The 27,688-nt window shown below is 66.6% G+C and overlaps 2 protein-coding genes and 1 pseudogene across 4 annotated transcripts in view; 1 reads left to right on the forward strand and 2 right to left on the reverse strand.

Moving 5' to 3' along the window:
* Window positions 1–1,244: 1,244 nt before the first annotated feature.
* Window positions 1,245–2,890, reverse strand: LOC122463705 (annotated as a pseudogene).
* Window positions 2,891–5,606: 2,716 nt separating this feature from the next.
* ABT1 (activator of basal transcription 1) lies at window positions 5,607–9,378 on the reverse strand. 3 transcript variants are annotated; one of them, XM_037888641.2, is made up of 5 exons: window positions 9,236–9,378; window positions 8,284–8,590; window positions 7,715–7,890; window positions 6,573–6,961; window positions 5,607–6,047 (listed from the first exon to the last, which is right to left on the reverse strand). In XM_037888641.2, coding segments are annotated over exons 2-5 (858 nt in total). In that variant the 5' UTR covers window positions 8,576–8,590; window positions 9,236–9,378; the 3' UTR covers window positions 5,607–6,046. The 3 variants fall into 3 exon arrangements, with proteins under 3 accessions (XP_037744569.1, XP_043390359.1, XP_043390360.1); XM_043534424.1 differs by having other exon boundaries at window positions 5,607–5,949; window positions 6,560–6,961; XM_043534425.1 differs by having other exon boundaries at window positions 9,240–9,358.
* A 10,593-nt stretch (window positions 9,379–19,971) lies between these two features.
* The window catches only part of GRM6 (glutamate metabotropic receptor 6), an 8,288-nt gene continuing 571 nt past the window's right edge, over window positions 19,972–27,688 (forward strand). Inside the window, exons 1-8 of the mRNA XM_037888232.1 lie at window positions 19,972–20,445; window positions 21,447–21,663; window positions 22,306–22,441; window positions 22,516–22,670; window positions 24,340–24,480; window positions 25,281–25,481; window positions 25,603–25,742; window positions 26,231–27,205. Coding sequence (XP_037744160.1) covers window positions 19,972–20,445; window positions 21,447–21,663; window positions 22,306–22,441; window positions 22,516–22,670; window positions 24,340–24,480; window positions 25,281–25,481; window positions 25,603–25,742; window positions 26,231–27,205 — 2,439 coding nt within the window. The remainder of the gene's footprint in view (window positions 20,446–21,446; window positions 21,664–22,305; window positions 22,442–22,515; window positions 22,671–24,339; window positions 24,481–25,280; window positions 25,482–25,602; window positions 25,743–26,230; window positions 27,206–27,688) is intronic.

Genomic DNA, 27,688 nt, shown 5'->3' on the forward strand with positions numbered 1-27,688 from the left:
CCGGGTTGGAAGGGACCTCAGGAGGTCAGCTAGCCATCTAGCAAAGCGAGGCCGAAATATTTCCAGCCGTGCTAAGGGAAGCAAAGTCAGGACCATGTGGCCTGCGGACAGAGGAGCATTTTGACACGGGAGGGTGACTGTTTGCGGTTTGGCGACGGTCAGCGTCTACTGTCGTAAAATAATTCTTGTCTGGCCACCCCGCCCTCGTCGAACTGCCCTACGACTTCCCGCCACGCTGAAGATTTCAATCAATGCAAATCGAAATGCAACGGTGAGCCCCCCGAATTGTGACAACTTAAATGGCCAGAAATAGACTTTAAAAAATGCGTAAACCCCCAAGACTGTGCACAACAGTGAATTTTAATGGATAAAACCTGGGGAGGGGGGAATATTTGAACCCCATAATTTGGTGCAGCCGTGGAAACGTCAATGGATACAAGTAGAAAAACCTGCTTGAAATTATCTTGTGCTGCTGTGAACGTCCACGCGGATAAAAACGGGGGGGAAATGCTGGAAGCCGTTTTGCAGAACTGTCCAAAGTTAAATGCGCAGAAACAGACAAGAGGCTGAAACCCAGAATTTCGTGCACCTGCGAATAGGTCCGTGGACAAACGGACAAAAAATGCGTGAAACAATTTCGTGCCACTGTGACCGTTTCAATGGATAGAAATAGAAAAATTTCGCGCAACGGTGAAGAGCTCAGGGGGTAAAAGTCGGGGGGGGGGGAATTCTTCACACACCGTTGGGCAGAACTATAAACGTTTCAATGGACGGAACGAGAGAAAAGCCTGAAAACCCAGAATTTCGGGGAACTGGGACCATTTAACTGGAGAAACGCGGGGGGGAGGGACGGGGGGAGCTGGAGCCGGTGGTTCAGTTTCGAAGCCCCTTTAGAACCGGCTGTTCCGCGGGGAGAACCGGCTCGAAAAGGGCTTCGAAATGCAACAGCCGGCCCAACGTGGGGCCTTAGGCGCCGACTCCACGGGTGCTCCAGCCCTGGAGCCCCCCACGGGGACAATTTGGTGGGTGCAGAGCCCCCACCGGCAGTCCCCTGAACCCACTGCCCCCCCCGCTTCTCTGCCCCCCCCCCCCCGCTTCCTGCAAATCAGCTGTTCAGCGGGAAGCTGGGGAGGGTTGAGAAGAAGGTTCGGGGGGGGGCGGAGAAGCAGGGCAGGGCGGTGGGTTCAGGGGAGGAGGCCGGGGGGGGGCGGAGAAGCAGGGCGGGGTGGTGGGTTCAGGGGAGGAGGCGGAGGCTGGGGGGGGGGCGGAGAAGCAGGGCAGGACGGTGGGTTCAGGGGAGGAGGCCGGGGGAGGGGCGGAGAAGCAGGGTGGGGTGGTGGGTTCAGGGGAGGAGGCCGGGGGGGGGGGACAGAGAAGCAGGGCGGGGTGGTGGGTTCAGGGGAGGAGGCCGGGGGGGGGGGGGGCGGAGAAGCATGGCGGGGTGGTGGGTTCAGGGGAGGAGGAGGAGGCCGGGGGGGGGGGCGGAGAAGCAGGGGGGGGTGGTGGGTTCAGGGGAGGAGGTGGAGGCCGGGGGGGGGGGGCGGAGAAGCAGGGCGGGGCGGTGGGTTCAGGGGAGGAGGCCGGGGGGGGGCGGAGAAGCAGGGCGGGGCGGTGGGTTCAGGGGAGGAGGCCGGGGGGGGGGCGGAGAAGCAGGGCGGGGTGGTGGGTTCAGGGGAGGAGGCGGAGGCCGGGGGGGGGGCGGAGAAGCAGGGCGGGGTGGTGGGTTCAGGGGAGGAGGCGGAGGCCGGGGGGGGGGGCGGAGAAGCAGGGCAGGGCGGTGGGTTCAGGGGAGGAGGCGGGGGGGCGGCGGAGAAGCAGGGCGGGGCGGTGGGTTCAGGGGAGGAGGCGGGGGGGGGGCGGAGAAGCAGGGCGGGGCGGTGGGTTCAGGGGAGGAGGAGGAGGCTGGGGGGGGCGGAGAAGCAGGGCGGGGCGGTGGGTTCAGGGAAGGAGGAGGAGGCTGGGGGGGGCGGAGAAGCAGGGCGGGGCGGTGGGTTCAGGGGAGGAGACCGGGGGGGGGCGGAGAAGCAGGGCGGGGCGGTGGGTTCAGGGGAGGAGGCCGGGGGGGGGGGCAGAGAAGCAGGGCGGGGTGGTGGGTTCAGGGGAGGAGGAGGAGGCCGGGGGGGGGGCGGAGAAGCAGGGTGGGGTGGTGGGTTCAGGGGAGGAGGCCGGGGGGGGGGGGCAGAGAAGCAGGGCGGGGTGGTGGGTTCAGGGGAGGAGGAGGAGGCCGGGGGGGGGGCGGAGAACCAGGGTGGGGTGGTGGGTTCAGGGGAGGAGGCCGGGGGGGCGGAGAAGCAGGGCAGGGCGGTGGGTTCAGGGGAGGAGGAGGAGGCCGGGGGGGGGGCGGAGAAGCAGGGTGGGGTGGTGGGTTCAGGGGAGGAGGCCGGGGGGGCGGAGAAGCAGGGTGGGGTGGTGGGTTCAGGGGAGGAGGAGGAGGCCGGGGGGGGGCGGAGAAGCAGGGTGGGGTGGTGGGTTCAGGGGAGGAGGCCGGGGGGGCGGAGAAGCAGGGCAGGGTGGTGGGTTCAGGGGAGGAGGAAGAGGCCGGGGGGGGGGGCGGAGAAGCAGGGTGGGGTGGTGGGTTCAGGGGAGGAGGCGGAGGCCGGGGGGGGGCGGAGAAGCAGGGCGGGGTGGTGGGTTCAGGGGAGGAGGCGGAGGCCGGGGGGGGGGGGCGGAGAAGCAGGGCGGGGTGGTGGGTTCAGGGGAGGAGGCCGGGGGGGGGGGGGCGGAGAAGCAGGGCGGGGGTGGTGGGTTCAGGGGAGGAGGCGGAGGCCGGGGGGGGGGGCGGAGAAGCAGGGCGGGGTGGTGGGTTCAGGGGAGGAGGCCGGGGGGGGGGGGGCGGAGAAGCAGGGCGGGGTGGTGGGTTCAGGGGAGGAGGCGGAGGCCGGGGGGGGGGGGCGGAGAAGCACCCAGGGAGTCAGAGCCAAAGGTGCCACTTTTGATGTGATCAGTGGGGGGCGTGGCCGCTCCCCCTGCTCCCCCCCCAGCTACGCTCCCCCGCCCCTTGGAGCCAGAGGGACCTGCCGGATGCCTCCTGGGAGCTGCCCCAGGTAAGCACCCCCGGGACTCCCCACCTCGCCCCCCAGGAGGTGCCTCTGGCTCTTAGGGGTGGGCACCCACTACGGTGGCCCACGAGACCCCCCTGCCCGGTTCTGGGGGCAGCCAGGGGACAGGGGAGGGGGTGGATGGGGCTGGGGGGGGGTCAAGGAACGAGGTGGGGGTGGATGGGGCAGGATCCCCGGGGGGCGGGGGTGGGCGACGCCCCCTCGTGGGGTGAGGAGGGAACCCGTTAAGATTTTGGCAGCTCATCACGGGGGGGGGGGGGGGATGCTTAAAACCCGCCCCCTGGGAAGTGGAAGGAGGAGAGGTCTGGGGCGGGGTGGCGAGGGGCCGTGGGGGGGTCACTCGCAGCCGGCCAGGCTGTAGCCCCCGTAGCCGTCCAGCCCCCCCGGGCGAGCTGGCAGCACACGGGGGCCAGCAGGGCGAACAGCGCAAGAGCCTTCAGCTCCGCAGGGCGAGGGGCCGCTGGGAGCCCGGACTCCTGGGTTCTCTCCCTGGGTCTGGGACGGAAGTGGGGTCTGGTGGTTAGAGCGGGGGAGGGCTGGGAGCCAGGACTCCTGGGTTCTATCCAGAATACGCCACTTCCTTTCTGGGACTCACAGGCTAGGTCCCCAGGCCACCCTGGAGCTGGACACATGCTCCACGCCTCAGTTTCCCCAGAGCGGGGGGCTGCAGGGATGGACAAAAAAGGGGGTGAGGCAGCTCTGGTGCCTGCCCAGAAGCACCCATTGCTGGGGAGGAGCAGAGGGGTCCCGGCCCCACCACCGCAGCTCCCTGTCCCGGTGGGTGGGAGGCGTTCCTGGCCGCTCTCCACTCCACGCAAACAGGCTCTTATCTCCTCCGGCCACTGCCAGGCACCGCCAGCCCCGGCCCAGCTGATCGGAGTCCGGAGGCCAAGCACCTGGCGCTGGTTTAGGGGACACCCTCTGCCACTCCCGAGACTGGCACGCAAGTGAGATCGGGCCCTCTCGCGCCAGGCGCTGCACAGGCCCCCCCACCTGACCGACGTCTGGGCCCTGTGCGGCCCCCCTTGTACCGAGATCTCTGTCGCGCCAGGCGCTGCACAGACCCCCCCACCCCACCCAAGGCCCCCAAGGCAGAGCCCCAGAGCATCAGGAAAAGGGGCGCAATGAGGGATCAAAGCAGGGCCAGGGATTGGGGCCGCAGGGAGCCGGGGAGAGAGAGCCAAGAGCAGCCGGGGTCCCCAGGATCCTGCCGCACCACCGCTAATCCACTGCCAGGGCGTGACCCCCGATCCCGTTCCAGACCCGCAAGGGCCGACGCCGTGCCGGGGGGGGCTCCCTAGAGGGGCCGGGCCCCCCCCTAGAGGGGCCGGGCCCCATGCCCCATTCCCTGACCCCCTCAGCCAGCTGGCGCCCCCTAGTGGGAACAGGCCCCGTGTCCCTTTCCCTGACCCCCGGAGCCAGCCAGTCCCTGCCCTGGGGCTGGGGGGGGGGGCGCTGGCGCCCCCTAGAGGGGACAGGCCCCACGCCCCATTCCCTGACCCCCAGAGCCAGCCAGTCCCTGCCCTGGTCTGGATGGGAGCCGGTGCCCCCTAAAAAGGAAAGGGCCCGAGCCCCATTTGCAGCCCCCCAAGCCAATCAGCCCCCGCCCTGGGGTCAGATGGGAGCTGGCGCCCCCTAGAGGGGAAAGGCCCCCTTCCCCGTCCCTTGGTGGCTGCGTGCACGTCCTCTGGACGCGCTGCACCGGCTCTGGGCAGACAGCCGCCCACGCAGCCCCCCAGCTGGGCTCAGGGGTGAAGGCGCCCGGCCAGGTGTATCGGCAGGGGGAGAGCGCCCCAGAAGAGGGACACTCAGACACGCAACCCCCACGACAACGGACCAGCTCAGTGAGGAACAGGACTTTCCCTCCCGCCCTCGGCCAGCCGGACGCCCCCTCGGCGCCCCCTCCCCCTCGGCGCCCCTCTTTCATGCACCGACACGAACAAGTTACGTCTTGCCCCACTGCAGGGGTCAGTCACCACCCTCTGCCTTGTACTGGTCGGGTTGATCCAAATATCTCTATCCGCCCCCCGCAGTTCGTCTTTCCGAGGCGTTCACACCGTATCGCGGTATCGGGGGGGTGGGGGGGGTCCTGGCACGATCCCTCTGGAGCGCGTTTACACGAGCGCCCGGTGCCTGGCCCCTCTTAGGAGCGTTTGTGGTTTGGCAACCCCTGGTCTTGCCGAGGTCACGTCCCGGCCAGCGAAGGCGCGAGCAGGGCCTGACCGCGGCCCGGAGGCCGTACGCCCGCCCTTTCCTGCCAGGGCTCATAGCGCAGGGTCCGGCGGCTAAACCCCCGGCCGGCAGAAGGGAGCGGGCAACGCACACAGGCGGGCAGCTCGTCCGGCCCCGCGAGCCCCGGCCCCGCTAAGCGGAGGCCGAAGGGCGGGGGCCACCTCGTGCCACGTCGGTCAGGACGTGACACAGAGCAGGGCCGAGACGCGAGCCCGCCGGAAAGCCGCCCGCTGGAGGCCGCTGGCCCGTCCACAGCAGCGACTGGAGGCCGAGCACTTGGCCAGGTTGGAATAAACTCAACGGTCGCCCCCCTCGTTTTCAGTCACTCGGGTTTTTTAATCGCGCTCAGCCAGAGGGACCGGGGAGCCCTCGGGTCTCAGCTGGTATCGAACGCACGGGGACGGAGCCCGAGGGGGCCGGGGCACCGGGCGACCAGGCCGGCCCCGCGGGCAAACGAAAAGCCCCTTTGTAGCAAGTCACGGTCTCGTCTTCAGGACGGACGAGGTGCCGGGAGCAAGGCCAGCCTGACGGTCCGAGCGGCTCTGCGGGAAACCAGCGGCTGAGCGTGGCCGCGGCAGGGCGGAAGGGACGGTGCTGAGTCGAGACGCTGGGGGTCCATCGAGGCAACAACTTGGTCTTCAGAGCCCTGCCACCGGGGCTAAGGAACGAGCCGCTGCGGGGGGGCAAACTCCTGTCGCCCCAGAGCCGAGGGGCAGGAGGAAGCGAGCTGGGGGGTGATCAGATGGGGCACCCAACCTGCAGCACCCCAAGGTTTAAATTAATCTCTGTTCTCCCCCGATCACACACACCCCCGTTGAGTCCCGCTGTCCGCTTGGGTTCGGATTCACCCCAGTGCACCCCCACCCCCCTTGTCAACATGACCCCACCCCCCACTGGTATCCCCAGGCCAGGAAGCCGGAGCCCCGGCCAGCTCCCCTAAAACCCCAACCTGCCACAGGCTGGGGCATCTGTGCCATGCTGGATGGGAACTGTCAGGAGTCCTGGTTCCAAGGCCCCCCCTGTTCTAACCACTAGCCCCCACTCCCCTCCCAGAGCCAGGCATAGGACCCAGGAGTCCTGGCTCCCAGCAACTCCCACTCAACCCCACTGGACTCCACTCGCCTCCCAGAGCCGGGAGAGAACCCAGAAGCTCCCCTGCCCCATTCTCCACAACACAGCACCCCCTAGTGCCTGGCCCTGACTGCCAGGGGAGAGCACCCCCAGCCCCGCCCCCTGCCCCACTCCCGTATCACGGCGCCCCCCAGCGCCTGGGGTTCTCACTACAGATCCGGCCCCCCCGGTGCCTCCCCCGAGGCAGCGTCCGTGGTGTTGAAGATTTTGGCCAGCAAGGAGCGGCTGGTCTGGGATTTCAGCTGGATCTCCCGGGCCTTGGCCAGCTGCCCACGGAGCCGGCACCCGCCCGCGCCCGCCTTGCGCCTCTGGATCTCCTCCTCCGTGGGGCGCTGGACGAAGCCCCAGCTCTTCTCCTCCGCGCCGGCAGGGGCGGTGGCGGCCCGGCGGGCGAAGCGCTGGCTGGTCTCCACGCTGCGCAGGTAGAAGCTGGTCTCGCGCTTGGCCTGGGAGATCTCGGCCCGCAGGCGCTGCTGCCGGACCTGCCGCTCGTAGGCCAGCCGCTCGCTCAGGTGCGGCCACTTGAACCGGTGCAGGTACTGCGGGGACGGACGGACAGACGGACGCCTCACTGCCTCTGACCGGCCGGACCCCGCTCCCCACCCAGAGCCGGGGAGAGAACCCAGGAGTCCTGGCTCCCAGCCCCCCCTGCTCCAACCACTAGACCCCACTCTCCTCCCAGAGCCGAGGAGAGAACCCAGGAGTCCTGGCTCCCAGCCCCCCCTGCTCCAACCACTAGACCCCACTCTCCTCCCAGAGCCAGGGAGAGAACCCAGGAGCCCTGGCTCCCAGCCCCCCCTGCTCTAACCCACCAGACCCCACTCCCCTCCCAGAGCCGGGGAGAGAACCCAGGAGTCCTGGCTCCCAGCCCCCCCTGCTCCAACCACCAGACCCCACTCCCCTCCCGGAGCCGGGGAGAGAACCCAGGAGCCCTGGCTCCCAGCCCCCCCTGCTCCAACCACTAGACCTCACTCTCCTCCCAGAGTGGAGGAGAGAACCCAGGAGTCCTGGCTCCCAGCCCCCCCTGCTCCAACCACTAGACCCCACTCTCCTCCCAGAGCCGGGGAGAGAACCCAGGAGCCCTGGCTCCCAGCCCCCCCTGCTCCAACCACTAGACCCCACTCTCCTCCCAGAGCCAGGGAGAGAACCCAGGAGCCCTGGCTCCCAGCGCCCCCTGCTCCAACCACCAGACCCGACTCCCCTCCCGGAGCCGGGGAGAGAACCCAGGAGTCCTGGCTCCCAGCCCCCCCTGCTCTAACCACCAGACCCCACTCCCCTCCCAGAGCCGGTACCTTGATGTTCCAGAGGTCGTAGTGGAAGCGGCTGCGCCGGCGGGTGCCCATGGGCGTGTTGTGCAGACTGGCGGCCACGAGCTTCGCCACGCGCTTGTCCCTGAACTCCACCCAGCCCTCCGTGTAGTTCTTGGCCTTGGCGCCAGCTTTCTTCTTCCTCCGCCGGACGAACCGCTCTGGGGGGACGGAGAGATCAGCCCCCGCCAGACCCCCCTCAAGCCCCTTCCAGCCCCAGGCCCGCCCGGCGCTGCGATGCAGCCACCTCTGGGGCAGGGCGGTTGGGGAACAGCCGCACATAACGCCGCGATATATTTTCAGCCAGGAAGTGAAGGGGAGTCCGACGGGCAACCGGAGCCAGCGATTCCCGCTGAAGAGGGGCTTTTGCCTAGACGCCTGGGTTCGCGCCCCACATATTGGGTGAAAACCACCAAGGGAGGTTTACTGACTACAAAGGGTCGGGGCATTTCTGTGTAACCGACATCCCCCCCACCCCCCTCCGTCACAGCCTCCGCCAGCCCCCCTGCCCCGCTCAGCCCCCCACTTCTCCCCCACACACTCCGTGGACTCACCCTCGGGCTGCAGGAAGATGCGCCCGACCTCCCCATGGACGCTGAGCAGGTTTCGGACGTGCCGGGGCCGGAAGCGGGGCGGGATGTGCCCTAGGTACACGATGCCTGGCACGATCTTCTTCCCCTGGAGGGGGTCGGGGGCGCCAGGTGGGGGGCTCCCCTCCTCGCCTGCCCCTTGTCCAGTCCCCGAGAGGCTTCCATCCTCGTCTGCCCCCTGCCCGGCCCCCGGGGGGCTTCCTTCCTCCTCTGCCCCCTGCCGGGCCCCTGGCATCTCCTGCGGCTCCTCCAGCATCCCGGGCGCTGCCCCCTGCCAACAGCGAGTGATTAGATCCAGCCTCAGGCCGCCCCGACCTCCATGCCGCCCCCCCAGTCACCCCCCGTTGCCCAGCTCCACAGCCCCCCCATATGTCCCACCCCCCACATTTCCCCACCAACCCCCATATCTCCCTGTCTCCGTATCTCCCCACTCCTCCACCCCTACATCCCCCCCATATTTCCCCCCCTACATGTCCCCGCCCCCATGGCCCAGCCTACAGACCCTCCCAGTCCCCATGGACTCTGCTGTCCTCCCCCCCGCCCCACATAGTCCAGCACCCCCAGCTCTGCCCCATCCACTCCCCCTTCCTCCTCACCCACCTTCTCCCGCATCTCCCTGGCCCCCCCTCCAGATCCCACAGGTCCCCACTCACCTAACCCCCCCCAGACGTCCCCCTCCGCCCTACACATCGCTCCCTCCCCCCCAGCCTCCCCCTCTCCCATGTGACCCCCACCCGCTACCGCCCTTCCCCCAATATCCCCCCAATATCCCCCCAACCTACCTCTCCCTCCCCCCCGTGCCCCCCAGACCCACGTGCTCCTGTATTTCCCCTCCCCCCACCGCCGGCTTCTGTTCCCCCCCAACCCCCACTACGTGACCCCAGCTCTGCCCCCCGAGCCGCCCCATCTCACTCACTCGCTCGCTCCCCGCTGGCCTCACTTTACGGCCCGGGGGCCGTGCGTGGGGCGACCGACCCGGAAACCAAAAGCGGAGGGGGCGTGGTCAGAACGTTCAGGAGGAAATGGGGGAGGAGACAGGGCGGGAAAGGGGCGGGGTCAGAACGTCCAGGAGGAAGCGGGGGCGGAGCCGGGGCGGGGTCAGAACGTCCAGGGGGAAGCAGGGGCGGAGCCAGAACGTCCAGGAGGAAGTGGGGGCGGAGCCAGGAATGCGAGGGGCGTGGTTGGAGGGAAGGAAGTGGGGGCTGATGAAATAACCGAGGGGGTCGGGGCCAGGGTACTGTGAACGCAGCCCTCCCCTGGCACTAGTGCGCCCTGACCACTGGCCACTCCCTGCCTCAGTTTCCCCATCTGCTCAAGGCGAGGGAGAGGGGGGAAGCGTCACAGCCTCGCCCTGCCTCCTAGGGCGGTGGGAGGATACAGAGTGTGAGGGACTCGGCCACGGGGGGCACCAGATCTTCGAGGGTTCTTAGGTGCAGGCCCTGATCCAGCGGCTGGCCGGGGAAGCTGGACGAGTGGGGAATGGAAATGGGGGTGCGGCAAGCCGCAGGCAGGGGGATGAATCGGGGACGGGAAGGTTCGCCCTCGAATTAGACCAAGACAGGTCAGCGGCTGGAGAAGAGGTGAGACTGAATGTGTGTGGCAGGAACTGAGGAGGTGACAGCAGGCGCCCCCCAACTCCCTGCTGACCTGATCTGGGGGAGACAATCCCTGCCCCGGCTGAGATCGGAGCTGCCCAGACACAGCCAGAAACAGTCGCTGCCCCAGCTGGGATCAGGGCCCCGTCGTGCCGGGCGCTGCCCAGACACAGCCAGAGACAGTCGCTGCCCCAGCTGGGATCAGGGCCCCGTCGTGCCAGGCGCTGCCCAGACACAGCCAGAGACCGTCGCTGCCCCAGCTGGGATCAGGGCCCCGTCGTGCCAGGCGCTGCCCAGACACAGCCAGAGACAGTCGCTGCCCCAGCTCGGATCAGGGCCCCGTCGTGCCAGGCGCTGCCCAGACACAGGCAGAGACAGTCGCTGCCCCAGCTGGATCAGGGCCCCGTCGTGCCAGGCGCTGCCCAGACACAGCCAGAGACAGTCGCTGCCCCAGCTCGGATCAGGGCCCCGTCGTGCCAGGCGCTGCCCAGACACAGCCAGAGACAGTCGCTGCCCCAGCTCGGATCAGGGCCCCGTCGTGCCAGGCGCTGCCCAGACACAGCCAGAGACAGTCGCTGCCCCAGCTGGATCAGGGCCCCGTCGTGCCGGGCGCTGACCAGACACAGCCAGAGACAGTCGCTGCCCCAGCTCAGATCAGGGCCCCGTCGTGCCGGGCGCTGCCCAGACACAGCCGGAAACAGTCCCTCTACCAGTCTTTCCATGTTAATTGGCATTAATTACATCACCCTCCTTTCATTCTTTATTAACCAAGCCCCACGCCGGCCGTTCCATTATCTTGCCCAGTGTCCAGAGAACCGGCCTGTCATTACCTGGGTCGTCCCATTCACCCCTTTTAAACATTGGCCAAACATTAGCTGTCTTCTGGGCCTTCCCCAGATGTCTGAGCTCCAAGATGTGTTGAAAATCAACACCAGTGGTCCAAGACCCTCTTTCTCCCGCGGTCCAAGACCTTGTACAGCCATGTGGCGGATGGCTGGCCAGTCGACATCTGCCTCATCCACCCCATGGCCAGACGCCAGGACTCTCTCCCCCCTTTTCCAAAGGACCGGGAGAGGATGCCGAGAAGAGTCACAGAAATGGCCCCAGGGCTGGAGAAGACGCCTGAGTGGGGGAGATTGAAGGAGTGCGGGCTGCTTCGTTTGGGAGATCGCAAGGTGGGTGAATAACGGCATGTAAGCACCTTCGCGGGGAGGGGGGAAATCTGAGGTGCCAACTGGTCTTTCTTTAATCTAGAGGAGAAAGTCAGAGCGGGATCCAGTGCCTGGGAGATAAATCCAGACAATTTCCAGTTGCAAACAAGGCCTTAAGAACCTAAGAGCGGCCGTGGTGAGTCACATCATGATCCATCTAGTCCAGTTTCCTGTCCCCGACAGCGGCTTGTGCCAGAGCTTCAAGGGGAGCGTACAGAACAGGGCACTCCTGGAGCGATCCCCCCTCATCTTCCACACCTGGCTTCTGGCTTTCAGATTTAAGGTCATCCAGGGCATGGGGTGGCTTCCTTGAGCATCTTGGCTGACAGTCATGGATGGATTTATCCTCCAGGTACTTCTCCAGTTCCTTTTTGAACCCCGTTATCCTTCTGGCCATCGCAACATCCCCCGGCAGTGAATTCCACTGGTTAATTGTGCATTGTGTGAAGAATTCTCTATTTGCTTTTTCCACACTCGTCTACACCTCTCTCCTTTTCCCCCGACTCATTGCTTTTCGAAGCTAAACAGCCCTGATCGTTTTAGTCTCTTCTTGTTTGGAAGCCAGCCCCTCCGTCACCTTTGCTGCCCTTCTCTGAGCCTTTTCCGCTGCCGCTGGGCCCTCTCTGAGATGGCGCGACCAGAACCGGACACAGTCCCAAGATGCGGCCGGCCCACGGATTCATACAGCGACGTTATATTTTCTGTCGTATTTCCAATCCCTTTCCTGCTGGTTCCGGAGCCGGTTCTGGCCGCACGTAGGGCTGACTTTCTCCAAGACTCGGTCCACAGGGAGGCCAGGATCGTGTTCGCGAGTGGCGGCAGCGACTAATTTTGACCCCCTCGAATTATTTTGACGTTGCTCTTCTGAACCTTGAATTTCACCCACCGTCGTGTGGCTGGTTTGAGGCTCTTCGCGGTCAGCTTTGGGCCTAACGCTAATAATCTCGGTGGGCGACCCGGGCCTGGGGATGGGAACAAACTTCCTGGGGAAGTGGCGGATTTCCCGTCTCCCGGCTGACCCAGGCTGGGAGAGCAGCACCGAGCTAGTCCAAGAGAGGCGAGAGCTTTGGGGCTAGCTGGGAGGAGGTCCCCCGGACGGGCGGGGGGGGGGGTCCCAAGCTCGCGGGACCCAGTTGTAGAAGCTGGGCCAGCGCTGGGGGTCCCAGATGAATGGCACTCACCACCCATCTCCAGAGGAAGCCCAGAGCAGCAGTTTGCAGCTTTCACCAGTAGATGGTGCCCTGGCACCGCTGGCATCGCCCATCCTGCCCAGGGAAGGGACCGGCCAGGGCCGTGGCTACATGAAATGGGGGGGGGGGGGGCGTATCCTAGCTCAATATATCAGGCAAGGAGCCAAGACTCCTGGGTTCTATCTCCGGCTCTGGGAGGGGAGTGAGGTGTAGTGGTTGGAGTGGGGAGGGGGGCTGGGAGCCAGGACTCCTGGGTTCTCTCCCTGGCTCTGGAAGGGGAGTGGGAACTAGTGATTGGAGCAGGGCCGGGGGGCGAGGGGGGCGGGCTGGGAGTCATGATTCTCGGGTTCATTGCCTCCCTGCCTGCCCTTAGTTTCCCTGTTGCTCTGCCTGGGAGCGAGGGCAGCAAGCTGGGAAGGAGGCCGGCTAGCTCGGGCTGGGGAAGAGCAACGGGATTACGCTGAGTGGGATTTCTCCTTCAGCCTGCACGGGGCCATAATCCCCTGGGCCATCCTGGCGGGAGATGGAGGAGATTATCGGGGTGGGGGCGCACGGCTGCTCCGGCCTGGCGCAGAGACACCCGCGGAGGGAGAGGGTCCTACCAGCCAGTGGATCTGCAGAGAGGATTGGGCTGGGCTGGGCCGGCCTAAAAGCCATCATGGGGGGCCAGGGGTGAGATAGCGAAGTGAAGGATGAGACTGAACCGGCCGGGGGTCCCCCGAGGCTGGGAATGACTTGGGGTGCTGAGCCCCTCGCAGCCTTCCCCTCGGCAAGGGATGATGGGCTGGGGGAGTGGGGCCGGGCCTCCGTGGTCCGTCCACTCCTATGGCCCGATGGGCCCACGGAGCATCATCCACCCCCTGCCTGCAGCCCCGGATCAGACCCAGGGGCCCGGCAAGCCCAGTCCCCCTCCCCCAGGCCCCGGACTGGACCCAGGGGCCCATGCAGCCTGGCAACAGAGAGCGAGAGGAGGGTGTATGGAGAGAGAAAGACAGATGGTTGTGTATGGGATAGATAGATAGATAGATAGAGGGGGTGGATGGGGATAGATAGATAGATAGATAGAGGGGGTGGATGGGGATAGACAGACAGACAGGCAGGGCTGTGTGGGGCTGGACAGGGAGATGGATCCCGGGGTGGTGCGTATGACGCGGGACAGCCGGCAGAACCGCGATCCGGAGGGCAGATATAAATGTCTCGGGGGTTTAGCAGCCGATCCTGTTTAATAAGGACTAATGGCTGTTGGAATTAGGCCCGTGATTAGGATGGGGGGGGGGATCATTTCCATTCTATTCTTGCTCCTAATTCCTGTCTCTCTCCCCTAATCCGGACCCCCTCGGGTGGCACAGCCGGGCAGCTGTCTCCTTCCCCTGCTAATACAGCCAAATCCCTGCCAGAGGCCGGCCTGTGCCCAAAGCCGGGTCCCTCCGCCATGCTCGGCCTCTTATTGTAATTAAGAGGGATGATTTCATTGCGAGCTGGAGGGGAGAGGTGATGGGGGGAGGGGCAGGGGGCTACAAGGATGCCCGGGGTGCAGTTAGCAGCAGGGAAACTGGAGTGCTGGGTAAATTAATGGGGGCCAGACCCTCGCTGGGGTCACTCGGCCGTAGCTCCGCTGGGGTCAGTGGGGCCAGCTCCATCTGTTCCCCTACACGCGTCTCTCTCTAGCACAGGGGTCAAAAAAGCACTAGCTGAGTTCCTGGAGGAAGGGCCATCAGTGGCTATTAGCCAGGCTGGGCAGGGATGGGGTCCCGAGCCTCTGTTTGCCGGGAGCTGGGAATGGGCGCAGGGGACGGATCACTCGGTGATTCCCTGGTCTGTTCATTCCCTCTGGGGCACCTGGCACTGGCCACTGTCGCAGGGCAGGACACTGGGCTGGAGGGACCTTTGGGCTGACCCAGTGTGGCTGCTCTTATGTTCATCAATTGACAGAGGGGAGTTGTGGGGAGAGGGATTAGATTAGATTAGACTAGACGCTGGGGGTGCATGGGGAGGGATGGATAGAGGTGGTGGACGGGGAGGGACAGACAGAGGTAGGGGACGGAGTTAGCGGCGGTGGATGGGGATAGACAGAGGTGGTGGACGGGGAGGGATAGACAGAGGTGGTGGACGGGGAGGGATAGAGGCGGTGGATGGGGATAGACAGAGGTGGGGGACGGGGATAGACAGAGGCGGTGGATGGGGATGGATAGAGGTGGTGGATGGGGAGGGATAGACAGAGGCAGTGGACGGGGATGGATAGAGGTGGTGGATGGGGAGGGATAGACAGAGGCAGTGGACGGGGATGGCTAGAGGCGGTGGATGGGGATGGATAGAGGGATAGGGTGGACGGGGAGGGATAGACAGAGGTGGGGGACGGGGATAGACAGAGGCGGTGGATGGGAATGGATAGAGGCGGTGGATGGGGAGGGATAGACAGGTGGAGGACGGGGATAGACAGAGGCGGTGGATGGGGATGGATAGAGGCGGTGGATGGGGATGGATAGAGGGATAGGGTGGACGGGGAGGGATAGACAGAGGTGGGGGACGGGGATAGACAGAGGCGGTGGATGGGGATGGATAGAGGGATAGGGTGGACGGGGAGGGATAGACAGAGGTGGGGGACGGGGATAGACAGAGGCGGTGGATGGGAATGGATAGAGGCGGTGGATGGGGAGGGATAGACAGGTGGAGGACGGGGATAGACAGAGGCGGTGGATGGAGATGGATAGAGGCGGTGGATGGGGATGGATAGAGGGATAGGGTGGACGGGGAGGGATAGACAGAGGTGGGGGACGGGGATAGACAGAGGCGGTGGATGGGGATGGATAGAGGCGGTGGATGGGGAGGGATAGACAGAGGCGGTGGACGGGGATGGATAGAGGCGGTGGACGGGGATGGATAGAGGCGGTGGATGGGGATGGATAGAGGGATAGGGTGGACGGGCAGGGATAGACAGAGGCGGTGGATGGGGATGGATAGAGGCGGTGGATGGGGATAGACAGAGGCGGTGGACGGGGATGGATAGAGGCGGTGGACGGGGATGGATAGAGGCGGTGGACGGGGATGGATAGAGGGATAGGGTGGACGGGGATGGCTAGAGGCGGTGGATGGGGATGGATAGAGGGATAGGGTGGACGGGGAGGGATAGACAGAGGTGGGGGACGGGGATAGACAGAGGCGGTGGATGGGAATGGATAGAGGCGGTGGATGGGGAGGGATAGACAGGTGGAGGATGGGGATAGACAGAGGCGGTGGATGGGGATGGATAGAGGCGGTGGATGGGGAGGGATAGACAGAGGTGGTGGACGGGGATGGCTAGAGGCGGTGGATGGGGATGGATAGAGGGATAGGGTGGACGGGGAGGGATAGACAGAGGTGGAGGACGGGGATAGACAGAGGCGGTGGACGGGGATGGATAGAGGCTGGGGGGCGGGTGCAGGAGGACGGTTTGATGGATTCCCCGGATTAGGGGCTGGGGCTGGCAGCGGCCCCCGGGCGGATGAGCCGTGGCTCTCCCTGCTTTAAGTGGTGAATTAATGCAATTGCTTTCTCTCTCTCTGAGTGTCCGTCCCCAACAGCTGGTGTTTGTGAAGTGATGTGTGCAGAGGGGCGGGGTGGGGGGCGGGAGCCACCCCCACACATCAGGCCCATGGGCCCAGCCAGTCCAATATCCTGCCCCCAATCAGACCCACACCCAGCCCGGTAGCTCCCCACCCCTGCCCCAGACCAATGGCTCGGAAATGGAGCGAGCTCGGAGTCCTCTAGCAAAGTGGGTTTCTCTCTTTCTTTCCTTCTATGAAAGGAGCCTCCCAGACTCCCCCTCCCAGCCCAGAACAGCCCCCAGGGCCAGGGGCACCGAGCAGCACAGACCAGATCAGAGCCAGCCCCTGCCTCCTTCCTCGGCTGCCCTGCAAACACCCCCCCACACACACTCCCAGAGCTGGGGGACTCCGGGAGGTGGGGCAGGGGCCGCACAGAGCTGGGGGATCCCAGCTCCTCTCCTTGCCTGTCAGAGCAAAGATCTGCAATGCCAGGAGGCCCCTGGGTTGTTTTATCTTCAATGTTAAGGAGAGAACCCAGGAGTCCTGGCTCCCAGCCCACCCCCCCCCAACCACTAGACCCCATTTTCATGTCAAATGAGGTGGTACATGCTCGGCTCAGTCCTTAGCAGGACAAATGCCCCCCAGGATTCAATCCCCACCCCCAACCCCATATAAATCGAGGGTCCTGGGGGATGGGCCCATTGGGCTGGGGAGACTGGCTGGCTCAGGGGGGCGGGGAATGGGGCCTGGCCCCTCTAGGGGGCGCCGGCTCCCATCCGGCCCTAGGGCAGGAGCCTGGGGGGGCTCAGGGGTCCCTGCGGTCTGGGTCCAGCGTCTCAAGTTAGGTCAGGTCTGTTCAACCCCAGATCTCCTGTCGGTCCCACCCCGAGGCCTGGCAAAAGGGGGGTAGAGAGGAGGGATGAGAGAGGTGTAAAATGGGAAAGAAGGGGAGGGAGAGAGAGAGAGAGAGAGAAGGTGAAAGGGGGAGGAGAGGGATGGGGATTGGGATGGGCAGGGCAGGGCAGGGCATGGGGAGGCAGGGGGATGGGCAGGGCAGGGCAAGGGGATGGGCAGGGTAGGGCAGAGCCAGGAAGGGGGGTGCAGAGCCAGGCAGGGCAGGGCAGGGGGAGGCAGGGGGATGGGCAGGGCAGAGCTGGGCAGGGGGGCGCAGAGCCGGGCAGGGCAGGGCAGGGCAGGGCAGAAGGATGGGGATGGGCAGAGCCAGGCAGAGCAGGGCAGGGCAGGGCGGTGCTGGCAGTGGCTGGTGCTGGGGATGGAGGGAAGGTGCCAGCCAGCGGAGGGACGAATGCGCTGTCCGTAGCCCTGCCCCCCCACAGCCCTCTCGACCCCCCCCCCTTGCCTGGCAGCTCCCAGCTGTTCCCAGCGCAGCTGGGAGACGGGAACGGCCGGGGCTCAGCCGGTCCCAGCCAGGGGACCCCGACCTGCCTCCCCCGGGGGTGCCACTGACCGGAGCCAGCTGGCAATGCAGCTGGGGGCTGGGGAGAGAGCCCAGGAGTCCAGGAAGCCCGCGTCCAGGGGGAGCAACTGCAGGTGAGTTGTGAAAGGGGAATCGGGGGGTCGGGGTGGGGCTCTAGAGAGACGTCGGGGGTCGATCTGGGAGAGACATTGGAGGGTCCATCTAGGGAGATGTCGGGGAGTTGAGCCAAGAAAGATGTGGGGGGAGCTGGGGGTTGGTTCGGGGAGGGGTCGGTGAGGTTGATCTGAGGGAGATGTAGGGGGGGTCAATCCAGGGGAGATGGGGGTGATATGGGGAGACGGGGGGAGTTGGGGGTCGATCTGGGGAGATATTTGGGGAGTAGGATTGGGGGATATGTCAGGGGTCGGGGGTTTAGGAGCTTGGTCCGGGGCAGATGTTTGGTGGTTCAGGGGGTCGATAGGGTAAAAATTTGTGGGTCTGGGGGCTCACGGATTTTATCTGAGGGAAACATCGGGAGGGTTTAGGGGGTCAATTTGGGGAGACATGGGGGGTTCAGGGGCTCAATCCAGGAGAGACGTTTGGGGCTTCAGGGGGTAGAACTGGGGGAGATGTTGGGGGGCTCAGGGGCTCGATCCAGAGGAGACATTTGGGGGTTCAGGGGGTTGAACCGGGGGAGATGTCAGGGGTTTGGGGGTGCAGTATCTGCGGGGCCACAATCCTGGTTCACACGGTGTATTATGAGTGGGGGAGGTGCCGACTTCCCCAGGTGCATGGGGGAGGCAGGATTCTGGTTCCTCCCAGTGCATTATGGGAGCTCCAGGCATCCCCCCCAGCTCACTCTGCTCACTTAACCCTGGCACAGAACCCCCTGGCTCAGCCCCTCCCTCGCAGACACCCCATCTGGGGTTGCGGGGCTAAAGGGCCTTTGTTCCACCCCACCCCTGGGGGGCCAGCCAGCCCCACCCTTGAGGGGGCAGGGGTGGGAAAGAACAAAGGGGGTAGGCAGATCAATCAATGGATGGACAGTGGGAGAGTGAAATGGGGATAAACTCACCCCACAGTAGCCGGGCGTGTGAGCGGGGAGGGATGGAGGGGTGCATGGATGGATGGTGGGTGTGAAGATGGTTGAAGGGAGTGAATGGATGGATGGATGGATGGAGGAAGGGAGGGATACACGGATGGCGGGTATAAGGATGGATGGGGTGCTGGGATGGATGGATGGATGGATGGATGGGGTGTCAGGATGGATGGATGGAGGAAAGGAAGGATGGATGGATGGGGTGTCGGGATGGATGGATGGAGGAAGGGAGGGAGGGGTACACAGGCGGCTGGTGGCAGGTTGGATGGATGGATGGGTGGAGGGACTGAGGGTGGGTGTGAGGATGGATGGATGGAGGAAAGGAAGGATGGATGGGATGGGGTGTCGGGATGGATGGAGGAAGGGAGGGAGGGGTACACGGGCGGCTGGTGGCAGGATGGATGGATGGATGGATGGATGGATGGATGGGCGGAGGGACTGAGGGTGGGTGTGAGGATGGATGGATGGAGGGAGGAAGGGATACAAGGATGTCTGGTAGATGGATGGATGGATGGATGGGATGTTGGGATGGGATGGAAGGATAGATGGATGGATGGTTGGGGTGTCGGGATGGATGGATGGAAGGAGGAAGGGAGGGAGGGATACAAGGATGGCTGGTATAAGGATGGATGGATGGAGGGGCGGAGGGACAGATGGTGGGTGGGTGGGTGGATGGATGGGGTGTCGGGATGGATGGATGGAGGAATGGAGGGAAGAATACATGGATGGATGGATGGAGGAAGGGAGGGATACACGGATGGCGGGTATAAGGATGGATGGGGTGCTGGGATGGATGGATGGATGGAAGGATGGGGTGTCAGGATGGATGGATGGAGGAAAGGAAGGATGGATGGATGGGGTGTCGGGATGGATGGAGGAAGGGAGGGAGGGGTACACGGGCGGCTGGTGGCAGGATGGATGGATGGATGGATGGATGGATGGGCGGAGGGACTGAGGGTGGGTGTGAGGATGGATGGATGGAGGGAGGAAGGGATACAAGGATGTCTGGTAGATAGATGGATGGATGGATGGGATGTTGGGATGGGATGGAAGGATAGATGGATGGATGGATGGATGGTTGGGGTGTCGGGATGGATGGATGGAAGGAGGAAGGGAGGGAGGGATACAAGGATGGCTGGTATAAGGATGGATGGATGGAGGGGCGGAGGGACAGATGGTGGGTGGGTGGATGGATGGGGTGTCGGGATGGATGGATGGAGGAATGGAGGGAAGAATACATGGATGGATGGATGAATGGATGGATGGATGGATGGATGGAGGTGCGGGGGGACAGATGGTGTGTGGGTGGATGGATGGACAGAAGGTAGGGTGGGTATGAGGATCGATAGCTACACTCCAAGCCAGGCCAGCTGCCCCTCCTCATGGCCTCCATCTCTCCAGGGCCACGGCGGGGAGGGTCTCGCTCTGGCCAGTGGTTGGGAGCAACCGGGGTCAGCACTGGCCACCTGCCAGGGGACCCGACCAACAAGGTGTCCCAGGGACGGTGCCCGAGTGAACCAGCTCCTGGCCCCCAGGCCCATCCAGACGGCGGCTTGACCCATTTCCCCACCCTCCTTCCCGCTGCAGGCCGTGAAGCGCTCGGGGCCAGCCCAACCATGGGGCAGCTGTGGCCCCCACTCCTGCTGCTGCTGGGGGGCTGGGGGGCAGGGGCCCAGCAGGGCACGCAGCCCTTCTCCATCCGGATCGAGGGGGACGTGACGCTGGGGGGGCTGTTCCCGGTGCACGCCCGGGGCCCGGCCGGGGTGCCGTGCGGCGAGGTGAAGAAGGAGAAGGGGATCCACCGCATGGAGGCCATGCTCTACGCCCTGGACCAGATCAACGCCGACCCCCAGCTGCTCCCCAACCTCACCCTGGGTGCCCGCATCCTGGACACCTGCTCCCGGGACACCTACGCCCTGGAGCAGTCGCTGACCTTCGTCCAGGCCCTGATCCAGAAGGACACGTCGGACGTGCGCTGCGCCGACGGCCGGCCCCCCCTCTTCACCCGGCCCGAGCGGGTCGTGGCCGTGGTCGGCGCTTCTGCCAGCTCCGTCTCCATCATGGTGGCCAATGTCCTGCGGCTCTTCGCCGTGAGTGGCCGGGGTGGGGAGCCGGGGGGGGGTCTCCTGAAAGTGGGGGGATGGATGGCGGGCCCTGTCCCTGGGGGGTGTCTCCTAGACATGGGGAGATGGATAAAATCAGACTGATATCCCCAGATATACCCCAGCTCCCCGGCTCTGGGAGGGGAGTGGGGTCTAGTGGTTAGAGCAGGGGGGCTGGGAGCCAGGACTCCTGGGTTCTCTCCCCGGCTCTGGGAGGGGAGTGGGGTCTAGTGGTTAGAGTAGGGAGGCCTGGCAGCCAGGACTCCTGGGTTCTCCCCGGCTCTTGGATGCCCCACACGGTATTAGCCGGTTTCTTTCTCTCCCTCCCTCCAGCTGTTGGTCCCGTCCCCCCCGCCCCACAGTGCTCCAATCCATCAACAGCCTGGCTAACAATGCCGTGGGGGGGGGGGGCACTGCTGGGGGGAGGTTACACATCCAAGAGCCACAAAGGTGGGTCCCGCCCCAACTAGGCCACTGTTACCCACAATTCCTTGCAGCGCCGGCTTCCCAATCCCTGGGCAGTTTTGAGGGGTTCAGGGGCCAGGCAATGAGCCTCCCCCCCGCTTCTCCCCAACCCCACAGCACATGGGGTGGGGGGAAGTGAGGGACTGCCCTAGCCCCACACCCAGAGAAGGGCTCAGCCCCACCAGCAGGGGTGACAGGGCCCCCGCCCCAGCTCATTCTCATTTCTCTCAACCCCGCTTAGCTCCGCGAGGCATCGGCTCTGGCGCTGGGACCCCTGGGTTCTCTCTCCGGCCCTGGGAGGGGAGTGGGGTCTAGTGGGTAGAGGGGGCAGGGGCTGGGAGCCAGGACGCCTGGGTTCTCTCCCAGCTCTGCCACCAGTCTCCTTCCACCCTGGCTAACGGGTCCCCGCTGATGAGTCCGGAAGCTCCTGGGTGCAGGGATTTTCTGGGCAGCCCCCGGGTCTGAGCAGGGGCCAGGTGCCCCCTTGGCACCCCCTGTCAGTCTCCTGCCCTTCTGCCCCCCAGATCCCGCAGATCAGCTACGCCTCCACCGCCCCCGAGCTCAGCGACAACAACCGCTACGACTACTTCTCCCGGGTGGTGCCGCCGGACTCGTACCAGGCCCAGGCCATGCTGGACGTGGTGAAGGCGTTGGGCTGGAACTACGTCTCCACGCTGGCCTCCGAGGGCAACTACGGCGAAAGTGGGGTGGAGGCCTTCGTCCAGATCTCCCGCGAGGCCGGTGAGGGGCTGCGGGGCGGGAGTGAGGGGCACCAGCTGGGGGGGGGGGGCAGGGCCAGGCTAGTGGGAGGATGCGGGGCGGGAGTGAGGGGCACCAGCAGGGCTGGGGGGGGCAGGGCCGGGCTAGCCGGGGGCTGCGGGGCGGGAGTGAGGGGCACCGGCAGGGCTGTGAGGGGGGCAGGGCTGAGCTAGCCGGGGGCTGCGGGGTGGGAGTGAGGGGCACCGGCAGGGCTGGGGGGGGCAGGGCCGGGCTAGCCAGGGGCTGCGGGGCGGGAGTGAGGGGCACCGGCAGGGCTGTGAGGGGGGCAGGGTAGGGCTGGCCGGGGGCTGCGGGGCGGGAGTGAGGGGCACCGGCAGGGCTGGGGGGGGCAGGGCAGGGCTGGCCGGGGGCTGCGGGGCGGGAGTGAGGGGCACCGGCAGGGCTGGGGGGGGCAGGGCTGGGCTGGCCGGGGGCTGTGGGGCGGGAGTGAGAGGCACTGGCAGGGCTGTGAGGGGGTCAGGGCAGGCTGGCCGGGGGCTGCGGGGCGGGAGTGAGGGGCACTGGCAGGGCTGTGAGGGGGGCAGGGCAGGGCTGGCCGGGGGCTGCGGGGCGGGAGTGAGGGGCTCCGCTCCCCGTGACGGGGGCTCCCTGTCGCCCCCCCAGGCGGCGTCTGCATCGCCCAGTCCATGAAGATCCCGCGGGAGCCCAGGGCCGGCGAGTTCGACAAGCTGATCAAGCGGCTGATGGAGACGCCCAACGCCCGCGGGATCATCATCTTCGCCAACGAGGACGACATCAAGTGAGTTTGGGGCTCCCCCCGGGCCCGTCTCCCCGGGAATCCAGGACTCACCCGCTCGCTGTCGCCCCCTGCAGGCGGGTGCTGGAGGCCGCGCGTCGCGCCAACCTGACGGGGCACTTCCTGTGGGTCGGCTCGGACAGCTGGGGCTCCAAGACCTCGCCCATCCTGCGGCAGGAGGAAGTGGCCGAAGGAGCCGTCACCATTCTGCCCAAACGGGCGTCCATCGACGGTAACGGAGCCCCCCCGCCGGGCCCCCCACCGAACCCCCCACAGCACCGTGCCCCCCCAGACCGCCACCGAACCCCCCGCAGCACCGTGCCCCCCCCCAGCCCCCCACCAAACCCCTGCAGCACCACATCCCCCGGTCCCCCACTGAACCCCCCGCAGCACCGTGTCCCCCCAGCCCTCCACCAAACCCCCCGCAGCACCCTGCCCCCCCACCCTCCCACCGAACCCCTGCAGCACCACATCCCCCGGTCCTCCACCGAACCCCCCGCAGCACCGTGCCCCCCCCCCCACCGAACCCCCCGCAGCACCGTGCCCCCCCAGACCTCCACTGAACCCCCCGCAGCACCGTGCCCCCCCACCAAACCCCTGCAGCACCGTGCCCCTCCAGACCCCCACCAAACCCCCGCAGCACCGTGCCCCCCCAGCCCTCCACCAAACCCCCCGCAGCACCGTGCCCGCCCAGCCCCCCACCAAACCCCTGCAGCACCACATCCCCCGGTCCCCCACTGAACCCCCTGGCAGCACCGTGCCCCCCCAGCCCTCCACCGAACCCTCCGCAGCACCGTGCCCCCCCCAGCCCCCCACCAAACCCCTGCAGCACCACATCCCCCGGTCCCCCACTGAACCCCCCGCAGCACCGTGTCCCCCCAGCCCTCCACCAAACCCCCCGCAGCACCCTGCCCCCCCACCCTCCCACCGAACCCCTGCAGCACCACATCCCCCGGTCCTCCACTGAACCCCCCGCAGCACCGTGCCCCCCCACCACCAAACCCCTGCAGCACCACATCCCCCAGTCCCCCACTGAACCCCCTGGCAGCACCGTGCCCCCCCAGCCCTCCACCGAACCCTCCGCAGCACCGTGCCCCCCCAGACCGCCACCAAACCCCCCGCAGCACCGTGCCCCCCCAGCCCCCCACCAAACCCCCGCAGCACCGTGCCCCTCCAGACCCCCACCAAACCCCCCGCAGCACCGTGTCCCCCCAGACCGCCACCGAACCCCCTGGCAGCACCGTGCCCCCCCAGCCCTCCACCGAACCCCCCGCAGCACCGTGCCCCCCCAGACCGCCACCAAACCCCCCGCAGCACCGTGCCCCCCCAGCCCTCCACCAAACCCCCCGCAGCACCATGCCCGCCCAGCCCCCCACCAAACCCCTGCAGCACCGTGTCCCCCCAGACCGCCACCGAACCCCCCGCAGCACCGTGCCCCCCCCAGCCCCCCACCAAACCCCTGCAGCACCACATTCCCCGGTCCCCCACTGAACCCCCCGCAGCACCCTGCCCCCCAGACCTCCACCGAACCCCCCGCAGCACCGTGCCCACCCAGCCCCCCACCAAACCCCTGCAGCACCACATCCCCCGGTCCCCCATCGAACCCCCCTCAGCACTGTGCCCCCCAGTTCCCCGACCAAACCCCCCACTCCCCACTGCACCCCCTACCCCCCCGCTCCCCACAGCACCGTGCCTCCCAGCCCCCTACCGGACCCCCTGCTGCCCGCAGCACGGCACCCCCCAGTGCCTGACCCTGACTGCCAGGGCAGAGCGCCCCATGTCCAGCGCCCTGCCCTGCTCCCTGCCCCACAGCGCCTGGCCCGGCCTGCCAGGGGACAGCGCCCCCTACTGAGCACCCTGCCCCACGGCGCCCCCTGCTGACCCCCGTCTCCCCACCGCAGGCTTCGATCAGTATTTCACCTCGCGCTCCCTGGAGAACAATCGCCGCAATATCTGGTTCGCCGAGTTCTGGGAGGACGATTTCAAATGTAAACTCACCCGCCCGGGGACGCAGCCGGAGGAGGCCGCTCGGAAATGCACCGGTACCGGGGGCTGGGCTTGGGGGGCTGATCTCTCAGGGATGGACGAGGTTGGGGGTTGGGGGGGTGGCAATCCCCCGGGGGGAAGGAGACACTGGCCCCCTGGTGCCCCCGCTCCAGCTAATCCCCTGCATGGGGTGTGATCAGCCCACTCAAGGCTCATTCCCCGGCTCTTAGGGGAGTCCAGGAGGTTGGGGGGCTGGGGGATGATCCCACCACGGTGGGTGGATGATGCCCAGACACCCTAAATCTCAGCTATCTGCCCGCTGAGAATGAGATGGGGATCGGGGCCGGTGCTCCCTAGAGGGGACAGGCCCCATGCCCCATTCCCAGCCCCCCTGAGCCCGTCTCTGCCCAGGCGAGGAGCCAGGCCCTGGGCCCTTTTCCCCGCCCCCTTTGCCCAGGCGAGGAGCCGGGCCCCGGACCCTGTTCCCCGCCCCCCTGAGCCCCTCTGTGCCCAGGCGAGGAGCTGGGCCCCGGGCCCCGTTCCCCGCCCCCCTGAGCCCCTCTCTGCCCAGGCGAGGAGCCGGGCCCCGGGCCCCGTTCCCCGCCCCCCTGAGCCCCTCTCTGCCCAGGCGAGGAGCCGGGCCCCGGGCCCCGTTCCCCGCCCCCCTGAGCCCCTCTCTGCCCAGGCGAGGAGCCGGGCCCCGGGCCCCGTTCCCCGCCCCCCTGAGCCCCTCTCTGCCCAGGCGAGGAGCCGGGCCCCGGGCCCCGTTCCCCGCCACCCTGAGCCCCTCTCTGCCCAGGCGAGGAGCCGGGCCCCGGGCCCCGTTCCCCGCCCCCCTGAGCCCCTCTCTGCCCAGGCGAGGAGCGCATCGGGCGGGACTCCACCTACGAGCAGGAGGGGAAGGTGCAGTTCGTGATCGACGCCGTCTACACCATGGCCCACGCCCTGCACAGCATGCACCTGGATCTGTGCCCCGGCGCCCCCGGGCTCTGCGAGCGCATGGACCCCGTGGACGGGCGCACCCTGCTGCACTACATCCGTGGGGTCAGCTTCAACGGTGAGGGAGCGAGGGGCACTGGCTGGGGGGAGCCCAGGGCTGGGCTAGCAGGGGGCTGCAGGTCCGGAGTGAGGGGCACCGGCCGACCTGCATCCAGCCCCCCCTTGTTCACACCCCCCAGGCAGTGCCGGGACCCCCGTCATGTTCAACGAGAACGGAGATGCCCCCGGGCGCTACGACATCTTCCAGTACCAGCTCACCAACACCACGGCGCCCGGGTACAAAGCCATCGGGCAATGGACCGAATACCTGCGCCTGAACGTGAGTGCGAGGGGGCCCTGTGCGTGCGCACGTGTTCCCCAGCCGCCCCGCCCCAGAGGTGGCTGCATCTCAGCCCTGGGCGAGCCGTCCCTCTGTGGCGTGGTGCGTGGCTATTCCTCTGCGGCCCTGCCCCAGAGTGGGTGGCATCTCAGCAGCGGGGGATTCGTCCCAGGGCAATGTTATGTGCAGCTGTTCCCCAGCTGAACCCCCCCCGCCAGAACTGGCTGCATCTCAGCCCTGGGCAAGCCGTCTCTGTGCAGCGTTATGTGCTGCTATTCCCCAACTACCCCACCCCAGAGGTGGCTGCGCGTCAGTCCTGGGCATAGCATGCCTATGCAGCGTTATGTGTAGCTGTTCCCCAGCTGCCCCACCCCAGAGGTGGCTGCATCTCAGCAGCAGGCAAGCCATCCCAGGGCGGCGTCATGTCTGGCCGTTCCCCAGCCCCCCCACCCCAGAGCCAGCTGCCTGCCCGCGCTCTCCCTTGGCAGATCGAGGAGATGCAGTGGTCCGGGGGCCAGCAGGACATCCCCTCGTCCGTCTGCAGCCTGCCCTGCGGGCCGGGCGAGCGGAAGAAGATGGTGAAGGGCGTGCCCTGCTGCTGGCACTGCGAGCTCTGCGACGGGTACCAGTACCAGCTGGACGAGTTCACCTGCAAGACCTGCCCCTTCGACATGCGCCCCAGCCCCAACCGCACGGCCTGCCGGCCCACGCCCATCGTCAAGCTGGAGTGGAGCTCGCCCTGGGCCGTGCTGCCCGTCTGCCTGGCCATGGGCGGCATCCTGGGCACCACCTTCGTGGTGGTCACCTTCGTGCGCCACAACGACACGCCCATCGTCCGGGCCTCGGGGCGGGAGCTGAGTTACGTGCTGCTGACCGGCATCTTCCTCATCTACGCCATCACCTTCCTGATGATCGCCGAGCCGGGCGTGGTGGTGTGCGCCGCCCGGCGCCTCTTCCTGGGGCTGGGCATGGCCCTCAGCTACTCGGCCCTGCTCACCAAGACCAATCGCATCTACCGCATCTTCGAGCAGGGCAAGAAGTCGGTGACGCCGCCCCGGTTCATCAGCCCCACCTCGCAGCTGGCCATCACCTTCAGCCTGAGCGCCGTGCAGCTGGTGGGGGCGCTGGCCTGGCTGGGGGCCCTGCCGCCCCACAGCGTCATCGACTACGAGGAGCAGCGGGTGCCCAACCCCGAGGCGGCCCGGGGGGTGCTCAAGTGCGACATGTCCGACCTGTCGCTCATCTGCTGCCTGGGCTACAGCCTGGTGCTCATGGTCACCTGCACCGTCTACGCCGTCAAGGCCCGCGGCGTGCCCGAGACCTTCAACGAGGCCAAGCCCATCGGCTTCACCATGTACACCACCTGCATCGTCTGGCTGGCCTTCGTGCCCATCTTCTTCGGCACCGCCCAGTCCGCCGAGAAGGTCCGCGGGCCGGAGGACCCAGGAGGCCGGGGAGCCGGAGTAGGAGAGAGGGAGGGGGACCCAGGAGTCCGGGAGAGTGGAGGGAGCCCAGGGGCTGGAGTAGGAGAGAGGGAGGGGAGGGGACCCAGGAGTCTGGGGAGCCCAGGGGCTGGAGTTTGCGGGGGGACCTAGGAGTCCAGGGAGAAAGGGTGGGGGGGATGAAGGGTTATAGTTTTTGAGAGGGGAGGGGACCCAGGAGTCCAGGGGAAAGGCGGGGGAGAGCCCAGGGACTGGAATGTTAGACAGAGGGGAGGGAACCCAGGAGTCCAGGACGATGAGGGTGTGGAGAGGAGCCCATGGGTGAGGCTTTGAGAAAGGGAAGAAAATAAGGGTCAAGTATGAAAGAAAGGAGAGAGGGATCGAGAGATAGGAACCCAGGCGTCCTGGCTCCCAGTGCCCCCCGCCCCCCCAACCACTAGTCCCCTTCCAGAGCTGGGGAGACAACCCAGGCGTCCTGGCCCCAGCCCCCCACCCCCCCGCCCC

This window comes from Chelonia mydas, chromosome 23 (assembly GCF_015237465.2).
Source record: "Chelonia mydas isolate rCheMyd1 chromosome 23, rCheMyd1.pri.v2, whole genome shotgun sequence".
In the NCBI taxonomy this organism is placed as follows: Eukaryota; Metazoa; Chordata; order Testudines; family Cheloniidae; genus Chelonia; species Chelonia mydas.